This window comes from Dromaius novaehollandiae, chromosome 1 (genome assembly GCF_036370855.1).
Source record: "Dromaius novaehollandiae isolate bDroNov1 chromosome 1, bDroNov1.hap1, whole genome shotgun sequence".
Taxonomy (NCBI): Eukaryota; Metazoa; Chordata; class Aves; order Casuariiformes; family Dromaiidae; genus Dromaius; species Dromaius novaehollandiae.
This window is the reverse complement of record NC_088098.1, coordinates 65,707,668-65,721,010: the sequence shown is the minus strand read 5'-3', so window position 1 is coordinate 65,721,010 and position 13,343 is coordinate 65,707,668. Positions and strand designations below refer to the sequence as shown.

General features: G+C 50.4%; 1 protein-coding gene across 1 annotated transcript; it reads left to right on the top strand.

Annotated features, from left to right (window-relative positions):
- The first annotated feature begins 3,350 nt into the window (after positions 1–3,350).
- On the top strand, positions 3,351–13,343 carry HDHD5 (haloacid dehalogenase like hydrolase domain containing 5). The gene is made up of 8 exons (XM_064515206.1): positions 3,351–3,534; positions 3,673–3,873; positions 4,770–4,882; positions 6,375–6,468; positions 6,967–7,000; positions 7,470–7,644; positions 7,968–8,156; positions 8,771–13,343. Exons 1-8 carry the CDS (start codon positions 3,448–3,450, stop codon positions 9,138–9,140), a joined length of 1,263 nt encoding a protein of 420 aa, XP_064371276.1. The 5' UTR covers positions 3,351–3,447; the 3' UTR covers positions 9,141–13,343.

Sequence of the window (13,343 nt, the reverse complement as noted above, 5' to 3'; positions counted from 1 at the left end):
CAAGGGAAAATTACACCACCAGACGTTTAGCACAGCGATGAGAGGGCTCAAGTCTATGACTGCTGGTCCTGGGAGGACCAGATTTCAGCAGCCAAAGCAGGAGCTGTAGCAAGCAGCACTTGGCAGCCATGCTGCTCTCAGGCTCCGCTGCATGTGCCAGGCTCAGCCTGCGTCCGGCTGCTGGCAAACTCCCTCTGCAGTGGTTTAAAAATAAACACTTCAGCCTGTTGGACAACCTTCCTTGTAAAAATAAATACAGCATCTTTGCCAGCCTCCCGGGAACACTCGTGAGGACTGGCTGGGGCGCACGCACCCTCGAAGGCGGGTACCCTGGCGGGAAATGTGGCTCCCCTCTCTACTCTCGCTCAGTGGTTTCTGAGGCATGAGGGGCACCAAATCCCCTTCTGAGCCCAGATCTTTGCTCCCTGTGCTGGTCGCATCAGAGGTCTGCGAGGCTGGACAGCAGAGTCCAGGCTTGCAGACCAATGTTTTCTTCTGTGGCTGATTCACAAGAGGGAAATGCTCCAGATGGGGCAAACTGAATTTGCAAGGACCCCATCTTGCCACGGGGGGGGGAGGGGGGGAGATGGTTAGTAGCTGACTCCTTACTGCTGCAGGTCCCAGAGCAGAAAAAAGCAGGAAGACACTGCCGCCCTCGCTCTTTCTCCTCCCGGGGGGGCGGTGCCTCCGCTGGGCAGGCAGCCGGCCCCGCGCAGCCCCGCCGTGGAGCAGCGGCGGCCCCTGCCGGCCCGCGCCGGCTGCGCGCCCCGCGCATGGCCACGGCGCCTCTCGCCTCCGCCGCAGCCCGCCGGCCGCTTGCGCGTCCCGTCAAGCTTGTTAATAGCAAAAACAGGTGAAAAAAGCAGCTCGTCCACTGGTCCAGGGCAAGGGAAAAGCCTGTTTTTGCTTCAGGCTTAAATTTGTGCGGCACTAGCTATGAATGCAGAAGACCTCTGGCTATAAGGAGGGAGAAAAAGCACCAGGAAAAAAAAACCCACCAAGCTCAAGGATATCCAAAATGTTTTTTAAAACCAGCTTGGGCTGATGAAATTCACCCTATGTCAGGGAACTGACTAGGTCTCTCCCAGAGCTTTTTGCAAGTCTCGGAACCTGGGAAAGAGCAACAGTGCATTAACAATAAGATGGGAATGACGGATGCCAGACATACAGTTTGGTAAGGCTACTTTCAATGACCAGAAAGATGCTGAGAAGAGTGACCAAAACAACTAATCTAACCTTCAAGTGTTCCTATCATTAAAAGGTGATAAATCCCTCTTAGCTGTAATCAGAGTATATCACAGTAAATTAATCTTTTTTTTTTCCTCTGCCAGAAACAACCAGCTTGGTGGATAGTTGAGAAACATTTGAGAGTTTTTTTTGTTTGTTTTCAATTTTAGAAAGTCTCTGGTTCTCTCTTTGACTGTATTTTTCTTCAGCAGCCAAGGCAAATGAGGTCTTCTAGATGGAAGTCCCTAGTCCATAAGTGGGTGTGTAACTAGCTAAGAAGGTGTATTTAAGAGTAGCTGTAATTGGCTCAGTTGTGCTACTGGAAGACAGTTTCAAGCCCCGTTCCGCAACAGCCTGCTGTGAGGCTGCTAAGACTGAATACTTTGAGTAGCATCTCCGAGGCCTGCATCGATTTGGCCTGGGCAGGAGGAGCTGCAAACACTTCTATGAAATAAAAGTGATCTTGGCAGGTTGTAGAAATGATGTAAAATAAACAGTAAGTAATTCAGTAATGGCAAGGGCCATTAAGGAGGAATAACCATCTATACAAACATACAACCTTTTGTTGCTGATGCTGTAATAGCTCCGCAGAAAAGGCTCTGGGGGTTAAAGTGGGTCAAAAATGGCTTAACATTGCAGTTCACAGGAACGACAACATAAAAACAAACAATCACGCTGGGACGCCTGAAGTCATATGTGCCAAACCTGTCCTCACCGCGGAAGTCAGGAGATGGTAAGCCTATTCAGAAAGCAAACAAACACTGTTTCCTCTCTGTGGACATTAAGCAAACCTTTAGCTCTATTTAGCACTAGAATAATCTCAGCAAAATTCAGTATCAAGATTTCTGTGCTACACCGCAAGAAAGAGAGAACCACCAAGATGGAGATGCATCAGAGAGCAAGAATAATGATCAGAGTTTTAGAAAACATAGTGATCTGCAGGATAAAAGATTTTGGTTTGCATAGAAAAAAACTGAGTGAAAGCAAGGCAGGAGTTTGCATAGGTGTAAAAAACTGCTGTGAGGATCCTTTGCATGTCCACTCTGGGTAGGGTAAGTTGCCATAACCTGGGACTGAAACAAGGCTATATCCTGAGATGTAAAACCTCTGTGAGGGCCACGTAGCACTGGAATATTCATTCACCAGTGAAATTAGTGAAACTAGTGAAACTGAAACTCCTTCACTAACCAAACTGTCAGTTTCCCACCCCTGGTGTGTTTTGGGAAGTGGGTTAATTAAACCTCTGTAAGGGCCTGTAGAACTATTTGGAGGGGTCTAAGCCCCAAGCTCTCTTCCAGCCTTAATCTTTCCTTGTTAGAGATCTTGCACGGCTCTCCTCTAGCAGGGGCTGCTTGTATCTGTTTCCCTTGAGCGCTCCATTTCCCTCCATCGCATCAAACTCTGCCAGCTTCCCTGCCCTTCCTCAACACGGATGCCTGGTTCCATAGTCAGTCGCCATCTTCCGCTTGCTTCCCAGCTTTACCAGAATCTCAAGATTTTCTCTCAAACAGCACAGTAAAAACTTTGCAAGTGTACTTAATGGAAATGAAGATAGGGTTTAAGCGTTTGAGCACCCAAAACACTGTCTCAGAGTAAATTCTTATGAAACACACCATTATGAGCATCCTTCCCTCCATGCTGCGCCTCTGATGCACAAATCAACTGCTTTTTTTGAATTTCGAGCGCTGGCTGGTGCATCCCTAGGGCGTCAATGTCTTATTTTCTGTTGGAAGGACGGGAAGAGCTGTTGGGGATGCGGACATCCTAACGCGCCCGTTACTGCCTGCTGTAATGCAGCTCGTTGGGGCTACAGAGCGGGTGAAAGAGGCCCGCGCCGAGCCCCAATCTCCCCCCAAATCCAAAACGCCCAAAACGCGGAGCCCGGCCGAGATAGCCGCTGCCCGCCCCGGCACCGACAGACCGGACCGAACCGAACCAGACCGGCGCGAACCGGCCTGCGGCCGCCCCGAGCAGCGCCGGCGCCGCACTGTGACGCGGGGCGGCGCGAGGCGGGGGGGCAGCGGAGCGGCCGGCCGCGGCTGCCGGCCCGCGCGGCGCCATGGGGCAGGTAGCGCCGCCGCCCGCCCCGCGTCCCGCCCCGCGTCCCGCCCCGCGCCGCGCCTCCCTGGGAGTTGTAGTCCGGGGACTACGAGCCCCGGCGTGCCCCGTCGCCGCCGCTGCTGCCGCCGCCGCGCCGGTCGGGCGGGCAGGAGGCGCGGCATGGCGCTGCGCGGCTGCCTGCGGGCCGGGCGCGGGGCGCTGCGCGGCGCGGCGCCGCCCGCCCGCGGGGGCTGCGGCGGGGGCCGGGTGAGCGGCGGGGCCGGGCCGGGCCGGGCCGTGTCCTTCGCCGCGGCGCGGGAAGGGCGCAGCGGGGCCCGGGGTGGGGAGGGAGGGAGGGAAGGGGCTGCTGGGCCGCGGTGACCGTGCCCTGCGCTCGCCTTGCAGCCGCCGGCCTTCGGCTTCCTCTTCGACATCGACGGGGTGCTGGTGCGGGGCAGCCAGGTGATCCCCGCCGCCCGCGATGCCTTCCGCGCCCTCTCCGACGCCCGCGGGCGGCTCCGCGTGCCCGTCGTCTTCCTCACCAACGCTGGCAACTGCCTGAGGAAGGCCAAGGCCGAAGAGCTGTCCCAGGCCCTGGGGCTGCAGGTAACCGCCCGGCCTCGCTGCCACCTGCCCGCCGGGTCGCGGGACGAGGTGTCGCCTAGGTCGGGGTGGCCTCCAGTGCGGGGAGATGGGGGAAACAGCCTCCCGGCTCCGGCAGCGGGTCTTGCACCCTGTCCCGGCACCGAGCGGCTGTGTCCGACGGCCGGGCGGTTGCCCAGCCGTGCCCGTGCTGGGCTTTCCCATGGGGAGGAGGAGGAAGCTCTGACACGAGGATGAAATGAGTCCAAGTGATTGAGAAAGTGCTTTTCTACAGCACCTGGCCCCTGCTTGGATTTGAATGCATGTGTCTGTACTTTGAACAGGAGCACTGAGAGGAGGAGGGAGCCTTCCCAGTGCAGCTTTCTGGGGTTAAGGGCAGGGAAACTTTGACCTTCATCGTACAAACAGATTTGAAACTTTAGTCAAAATAAGCGGGCTTCTGGTTTCTGAGATGGGGTCCACTAGGGGTGGGGAATATAAATTTGTTCCTCTGAGCTAAATAAAAAAATCCCGTATATATTTTTAGGCCAGCTTGGCTCGACAAGGGGGCTGTGGAAAGGCAGCGTTGGATGGCTCCAGTGGGAGCACACAGGGGTAGGAGGCCCTGCCTTGATCTGCCCTTGTTCCTGTCAGGACCTGTGCGGGGGCACCGCTGAGCCCAGTGGAGATAATCCATCCATTCAGATGCAGTCTGAATGTCTCTGTGTGGCTCAACCAGCTGGAGCTGGGTCCGTGGCAGGTCACACCAAATGACTGGCTCTGCCTTGGCATGACTTGTTAATTGACAAGGACAACAGGGATGGGCGGGGAAAGGGAAGCGGCCTGACTGCTGAACATTGCACAGAGAAGGGGCAAATCTTTGATGTATTTTACTCAAGCACCTTTCCTCCCTTCTGCAGGTGTCTCCAGAGCAGGTGATCCTGTCCCACAGCCCCCTGCGGCTCTTCAGTCAGTTCCACCAGAAGTGTGTGCTGGTGGCGGGGCAGGGGCCCGTGGAGGAGAACGCCCTGAAGTATCCTTTGCTGCATTTGTGTCGCAGCTGTCTGCTCTTCCCACTGTAGCCTCCCAACTAAACGCTGCTGTTCCAACCTTGCCTGTACCTGGGAGCATTTGCTCAGTCAGCTTGTAGGAGGGCAAGGAAACAGGAAGGCCACTGGTCTTATGGGGAGGGACCCTTATGGAAAGGCTCAAATGCAGATGCTCGTCATTCACCTCTACCTTAGTCACCTTCTGGCTTTCCTTGGTCTGCCTTTCACTTCTCACATTGATTAGCTCTTTTGTGAGCCGCACTGCTGTTCTTCCTGGTGGGATCTCACTGAGAGGACCCCACAGGCTTTGAATCTGCACTCTTCTGGTATAGGATTATGCTCCTACCCAGTCTTTGATGGCAAACTAAATTATAGATCGCACCCAACCCTCCACAATTAAGATTTCTCCCAGGAACGTGATAGCATTTTAAGCAACTCAAATATCTATAAAGCCAGAGTGCCAAGGTGCAGGGCTGTGGTTTAAAAGAGAATCCCACATGCATATTCCCTTGTTGGGCAGAGGGCATAGCAGGTCTGGCACAGTCTGCTTCTGCAAGCAGGAAGAACCACCTGCACTGTTTGTGACATCCTGTCCTGTCTGCTCACCATTTCACCCTGTCAGCTTCATCACTGAAGTGTCATGGGGAGCTTCCCCTCCCCTATTTTCACAGTAGCATTCCCTTTTCCAGGGCCTTTGAAGATAATATGCCAGGGTTAACTCTGTAAAGAGGACCTCATCCGAACCTGTTGCTGTTCACTTAGCTTCTCTGAAGCTGTGAACTTCAGTCACTGTTCTGTCTTTCCAACAGCATCTTTGAGTTGGCTTTATCGATCTGGCACAGAGCAATAGGAACAGGGAAACAGTCAGAGCAATAGACCCTCCCCTTGTGTATGTGCACATGCACACACATTTCCATACACACTCACACAGAGTCACACTGTGTACTTTCATTTGAATGCATTTGGTATGAAATCTTGACCTGTTCCTGCCTTTCCCCAGAGCGAGTAGAGGAAGCTAATGGCAAGGTGTCCTGCAAGCAGATGCAACTCAGCCTTCCCTTGCTTATGTTTATCAGTGTGCACGGTTTTCTTATTCCGAGTTAAGCTGATCCAGAGCTTCACTGATTCTACTTGAGTGCAGAAGGCTGGCCAGCCCCCTGCACTGCCCCAATACCAGAATCCTGGTCTTAAAGGTCTGCTAAAGCACATCCGTTCTTCTCTGGAGCAATCTCTTCTCTTGACCTACCACCAGGGGCTGCTAATGACAAAGTAAATCCCTCCAGTCTTTTCAACCTTTAGGACCACCTGTAGGTTGATGCACAACATAAAACCTGACTGAGAGCAATGAAGTTAACCAATTACCAGGTGTAAGTAACAGCTCTGCTGCTAGGACTTGTGTTTCTTAACCCTATAGATGCCTTTGCAAGTTTAAAAAAAAAAAAAGTCTCCGTGTCTTTCCTTGATAATCTGAAATAGCTTGGGGTTCAAGCATGTGATCACCATAGAGGCACTGAGGAAGGCGTTTCCCCTATTGGACATGGTGGATCAAAGCCGGAGGCCAAAGGAGCTGGTAATTTCCTGATACATCAGTAGAATGGGTGGTCTGCTGTGTTACAGCTTATAGCATGGAGGGAGAAGCTGCAAAGACACGGACCAGCTGTGCCTTTGGCTAGATCTTCTCCAGCGAGAGCCTGGGATTGGTACTGAGCAGCCAGTATCTCTCTGTGCTTTGCATTGTTGGCTTCTGCTGAAAGGGCAGTAACTTTGCCCTCTTCTTTCTCCCGCATGCCATGGCTGTGTTTCATTGCTGTTCCTTGCAGTGACTGGCAAGATAGTTTGGTTGACCTCTCCAGGTCTGAGAGACAGGAGTGCAAGATCTGTGAAATCTAATCTGGGGGGGTGGGGTGTGAAAAAATCTTTTTTGGGATTCAAGGTGGCCTGACAGGGGCTTTGTCCTGCCTCTTTGTGGGTCAGCCCTGGCAGTTTCAGAGGAAGCATTTTTATTTCTGTTTTGAAGAGGGCATTAGCTTTTGCATTACTAACCCAGCCTTCTATTTTTTTCTGGCAGCCTCCTCCAACCACTGACTTCCCCACTATAGAAGGTAAGCAGTAGCCTTTGTTTACATGTGAACAGCAAGCAGAAATAAGAGTCAGGTGAGCCAGCTGGGAGGGGAGCTAATGATGTGCTGTCAGCTGATCAGTATCCACAGGCTGTTTATTGAGAGGATACAGTCTGGAGGCGGTCTAGCTGCACTTGCACAGCATGAAGCACAAGCTGATAGGAGTGAAGGCAACTTCTCTCTGTACCACACTCCAGCACCTGGAAGCAGCAGTGAACGCAGCGCTGTGCAAACTGGAGCCCTGGTACTAGCTGTGCTCTGATTATAGAAGTATTAGCCAGGGCATCCCAGCAGAGGGAACAAACTGAAGGGTGGATGGCTCTTTTCTTCCTTCTGGATGGCTGGTTTATTTCTTCTGGAAAAATCTGCTGTATGGCAGACATTGTGCTTTTGCTAGTAGGTCCCGTACTCGCGTGCTGTGAGTTTTCAAGTGTCTCTTGAAATGTTTCAGGGGTGATTCTGTTTGGGGAGCCGGTCAGGTGGGAGACAAGTCTGCAACTTATTATTGATGTACTCTTGAGCAATGGAAACCCTGGGGCAGAACTAGAAGATATACCATACCCTCATCTGCCTGTTCTCGCCTGCAACATGGATCTTCTGTGGATGGCTGAAGCCAAGATGCCCAGGTGAAAAGCATGTCTGGTATTTATTTTAGCCTGGTTCATAAAGCTCTCCTGCAGATCTTTTCTTACACAGTACGTTTCTTTAGGGTTAGAGTCTGACAGTATGGCATTGTTAGCAGTAGAGATGTTGAAACTGCATGAGAAACAAAGACTAATACTTTCAAGAAACAAAAGCCAAATCACTGCCTGTGTAGGTGTGCGTGTGGGTAGATACTGTGTCCAAACCAGGCAGTACCCTGGTTACAGCGGATGGCCCTCCCCACAGAGGAGTGTTCGCCACATAAGCGGCATCACTGGGGGCACTGATGACCTCCTTTCCGGAGCAGGTTTGGCCATGGCACTTTCCTTCTCTGCTTGGAGAACATCTACAAGAAGGTGACAGGCCATGAGCTGAAGTATGAGGCCTTGATTGGCAAACCCAGCACAGTTACCTACCGCTATGCCGAATACCTGATTAAACAGCAGGCTGAGAAACAAGGGTGGAAGTCTCCCATCCGACGCCTCTATGCAATTGGGTAAGAGACCATTTTCCGTGCTTACTTCCTTAGGGAGTTGCATCCTGGTTTCTTTTAAGTTAAGTTTTTTATGGTGATTTCTAAAATGAGCACCAAAATCCCCAAGTCATTGCTGGTGTCTCCTGTCCTAGAACAAAGGGTTGCTAGATTTTTGCACCCTGCACTTCTAATAATTTGAAGGGCACTGTCAGCTGAAGAAAGCTCTTACTGCAGGATGCAGAATGCATGTAACACGACTGGATCAAGAAAAAGATAGAAGACCCAGATGTAGTACCATTAGCCCATTTGGCTAAACACTCTGGGGTCAGAGGGTACATTACAGTAATGGAAGAACCTGCTATGAGTGCTTTGGGTGTGTCTTTTTCCCCTTGAGAAAAGGCATTTGTGAAGCATGTGGCTTTGACCCCAGCTGAACAGGACACATCACTGTGTCCTACATGTCCACCTATGTGAGTAGGTAGACTCACTGGCCCAGTCTGGGGGATACTGTTGACATTAGCAAGTGTCTTGTGCCCCTTCCTCTCTCAGTGCTGCCATATTACTAGTCTGCCAGAGCCAGAACTTGATGTATGGATTAGTTTCTCATTTCTGTTTCATACTGTGACCTTATCTAGGGATAATCCCATGTCCGATATCTATGGGGCAAACCTCTACAACAGCTACCTCAAGTCAGCTCACCAGAACCAGGTCCAGGCTGGGGTGAAGAGGAGCCCACTGGCAGGTAGTCCCCAAAGTGAGGAGCAGCTTGAGCAAAGGAAGGACTGCAACATTTCAATGGAGAGCTGCGAGTCGATTCTGGTCTGCACTGGGGTCTACCGCCACAGTGCGGATGTTCCCAATAACCCAGAGGAATGCGTGACGGAGACTGTGTTCCACGGGCATCGGGACTTCTGCTTTGACCCCAACCTGGTGGAGGCATCTTACATAGTGCAGGATGTGAATGACGCTGTGCAGCTTGCTTTCAAGAAGGAAAACTGGAGCTAGGGCTGAGACAGGTGTGCTGCAAAGATCTACAGTCAGAGGTTTCATGTAGTGGAAATGGGAGAGGGGGAGAACAGGGAGAGACTGGGGTGATCTAGTCTATTCAACATGAAAGAAAACCCCTTGTCTCAACACTGAACACCCCTTGTTTGTACTGATACTCTTCTGCAATCCTGACAGCTGCCAGCAGGCTTTCAACTGTGAACTTACGTTGCTACAATCACAAATTGAACCATAAAGGAAATTATGGGAATTGTGGGACATAACGAGAAGGCCTGTCCCAGCAGTCCCAGTTTTGTTCTGCCATCAGAGTTCTTTCTCTTCCACCCTTTGTGCACAGGGATCAGGTGAGCCTACTCTCATCTTTGCAATGTATTTGAGGATGAAGCTCTTCCCTGTGCAAAGAGCCACCATCAGCCAACATACCATACTATTCGTCCAATTTGGGATGCGAGCAGCCCAGAAGCTCTGCTGTGGTGGCACTCTGCCAAGGGAAAGCTTTAACTCTTAACAGTCTCCTTATAATGAATAAGTGCCTATGGACTTTAACAAATTCTGTTTGCTTGGGGATTTACCACTGTGTCACTGTCAGTCTGAAACAAAGTTCCATTTTGTAGCCCTCCAGCAGTTAGGGAGGGGCAGGGCCCGGCAAAGGAAGCCACAGTTGCCAGAGCAGCTTGTTGCAGGGCCAAGGGAAAAGTTGTATTATTCCCTCCCCACTATTTAGCATTCTGTGAATACTTCCGCCTTTTGCAGCCAGCCTTAGGGGCCAGCGGCTGGCTCTGAATAGCAAAGGGAAACACCTCGGTGTCTGAATTTACAGAGGTGCCATCGCCTAGAGCTCAGTTTTGCAGCAAGAGGCTGTTTCTGCACCCAGCCTGGCCCTAACTGTTGCAAGGGCCAGCCACATACTCCAGCTGGCACAGCTTCCACAGAGGGGCCCCTGAGAACAAGGGCCAGCTAGCAGGAGTCGCAGCCCACCTTTGCTCCTTCCTTGCATGTAGGGGTTGAAAGAGCCAGGATGGTGCCCAAGTCCCAAACCCCCAGTCTTGATCTTTAAGAACACAAATCTATCTGTCCTTTGCTTCCTTCTTTCCTCTCTCCCCCATGTGGCTTGCATCTCAGGGATATCCCATATGGTCTGATATGTTCCCCGATAGGGTCCCTGTTCCCTCCCCTTCCTCCAGCGTGGAGGTAGAGTCCCCCCAACATTCATTAGCTGCTGGGACCTTGCTGCCCAGGAATAGTTCCGTACCCCCAATAGCATACTCCTTCCATTGCCTCCGTTTCCCTAGCGCTGGCTAGTCAGAGAAAGTTCACAGCCTGTGTCTCCTTAGATGGTCCAAAAAAGTTAAGTAAACATTACTTGAGGATCTCTGTGTGAAAGATTGGCTCAGGAAGGGGTTTCTTAATTGTAGATGAGCATCATGATTTTTAGAAGGACAAGCAAGTCCAGGTAAGCAACACGAAGCCTTTGGCGCCAACACAATTATGTTCCTAGTTGTACTTGACTCGCCCCACATAGAGCTTAGAATGAGGTCTGAGGTGCCTCCACCTCCCTCCTTCCCATTTTACCAGGCAGCTCCATATACAGGGTACAAAAAAAGATATTCTGCACAGAAATTTGTGTTGTTCTCAATTAAAATCTCAGCATCCACGTGCACTGACATTCTGCGTCAGCAGCTCTGTGTTCCTCTTCCGATACTGCTGTATCCTGCTAGGAAGGTCATGCTGCAGAGCGAGCTCTTTGGTTACATTATGCCAGGCTCTGTGTCCTGAGGGGGCTGGTGCTCTGTCAGTGACCCAGGCAAAGAGGTTGTTCTCTCTGCTCTCTAAGAAGGCAAGTTTTTCTCTTTCCCTTATATTCCAAACAGGAGCAGAAAAATAGTTCTGACTGAATTCCCTCCTGTGAAATCTGCAGTGGGAAGCAGTCTCTTTCTCTCTTCACACTAGCTGAGATTCTTCTCCTTTGTCTCATCAGGACAAGAATCACTTGGCTGCTTCTAAGAGCAGCTGTGATGTGAGGAACACAGTCTTAAATTTTAATCCTTTGCCTTTCACTGGAGAGAGAAAGAAATGATTGTTTAACCTACTTGTACAAAACAAAGGCTTGCCTCCAGTTCCCAGAAGAATAAGTACAGGGATTGACTTGGCATATGCCATGGAGAAGGTCTTTTAGCTTTCAGAGCATCTCCAAAGTCACAAGCATGCTATAGACCCAGTGTGCGAGGCCTGATACTGGAGCCCCAAATCCCATTTATTCTTAGACTGGCTCTGGTGTCCCTCAACCTCACTTCCACAAGTGACATCCAGCAGCAGGGAGAGGAATGCTCCCTTTCTGAGCAATGTGAGCTAGCTTTGGTGATTAGCTGGTGACTTCCTTAGGATTAACTGGGAACTGTCTTCTAGGCCATAGGGAGCCAGGCTGCTGGTGATAACTCCTGGTCACGCCTTCCATTTGGTAGGTGCTTACCTGCAGAAATACTAAGGTTTGTGCATTTGCGTGTGCAGTGGTCTTTGGCAGAGCTCTTTCTTGTGATGTGTTAAGATCTTGGTGCCAGTTGCTCAGAGACAGGATGCTGCGGAAACACTGTTCTCTGGGGGCTGCAGTGATGTTGAACCAGCTTTCCTGAGTGGAGTCAAGTGCTCTGGCTGCCATTTCCGATAACAGCGGTAGCTTTGTGGAAGGAACATGCAGAGGAATTTTATGAAATTACGAAACCGCCTGTGATTTCTCATCAACATGCACAGCCCACCTCAGCCAGAAGCAAGATAGCTAGCAAGGAGGAGATAGGGCCTCCTCCACAAGCAGAACAGTTTTGCATTTGCACAGAGAACAAGCCAGGCACCTCCATCTCTAGAATAGTAGTGGAGATGAACCGACTGACGTGAATCTGCTTTGGATTCCAAATCTACTTTTAACTTCAGGTTTTTTTTTGGGGGGGGGGGGGGTTAGCATGTTAATGTTGAAGCAGTGCTCTGGGAATCTTTAAAATGCATAGGAGGAGCTTTAGTGATTAAAGAAGCTTCACTTTTGAGTCGAAACTGGGGAGAGAGCAGAAGAAAGCTAGGAGAATTTCTTATCCCTTCCCCTATTCTTGCCAAGTAACGCTGCTTTCGGGGCTCTGCTTGTCAGTCTGTGCACTGATAAGTCAAATGGGCTACCCTTGGTCTGAGCAACACAGAGAACTTGTCTGTCTTCCGCTGCTCAGCTCCTTGAAATGGTACACTTTGTCCGAGTCACTTCCCAGGAACTGCGTGGGCGCAGTGAATGGAGTAGGAATTCGGGATCTCCAGCTGCTATCAGATACTGACCTGGTTACAGAAGATTTCTACAGCAAGAAGCGCTTGCCAGATCTTCGTTCCACGCGTTTTGTGGTGGAGCACTGTGCAGGCTGCCAGCCTATCTGCAGTTCATTTATGGGTGCCTGTTAATGCTAGAATTCAGTGAAGTCCTTTTTCTTGCTTTGTTTCCTGGGATTAGCTTTAAGCGTGGCTGGAACATAACCTTTCCTTTGTCTCACGTATTACACAGATGTGGTATTTTAGATACCATATTTCTCTGTTTTCCAGCAAGCATACTTCTATGCAGATTATTGAACACAGTGAGCAGAAGAGAGGACTTCACTTGCCAATCTAATCCTGTAACGTTTATATATGGTGCACTGCCCTGTTGCAACAAACATTATGAAGACCTTATCCTAACAGCTGTATCTGCCACAGATGGATGGATTTTGGTCAAGCCCTAAGGGAGTAAGTGGTGAGGTGATGTGACTGAGAATACCACAGAGGAACTGAAGGATGGATATAAATTATTTTGGACCTGAAGGAGAGCTTTTATGTCTTGCAATAAGATTTTGAAAAGGGTGGCCAGAGAGGATGATTCCGTTATTCCACGGGACATAAGCAACTACTAGCCTGGCATTCAGGGAGTGACATAACACTACTACTGTGCCCTTTCTTCCAATCCTAGTGCTGGTGTGTCTTTTTTCTCCAATAAATGGGTAATTTAGATTTCAGATTATATCTTGTGCACTGTAGCAGTGATTATGTATTGTACAGAGAAATCACAAGCTGTGATAGTTTTAGCTTTCATATTAAGTTCAACCCAATTCCAGAGCTGCTCCTTTGAACTAGCACATATTAAAAAAATAACAAAAGAGGATTTCTGTGAAATAAATTTTAACATGCTGTGTGTACATATCA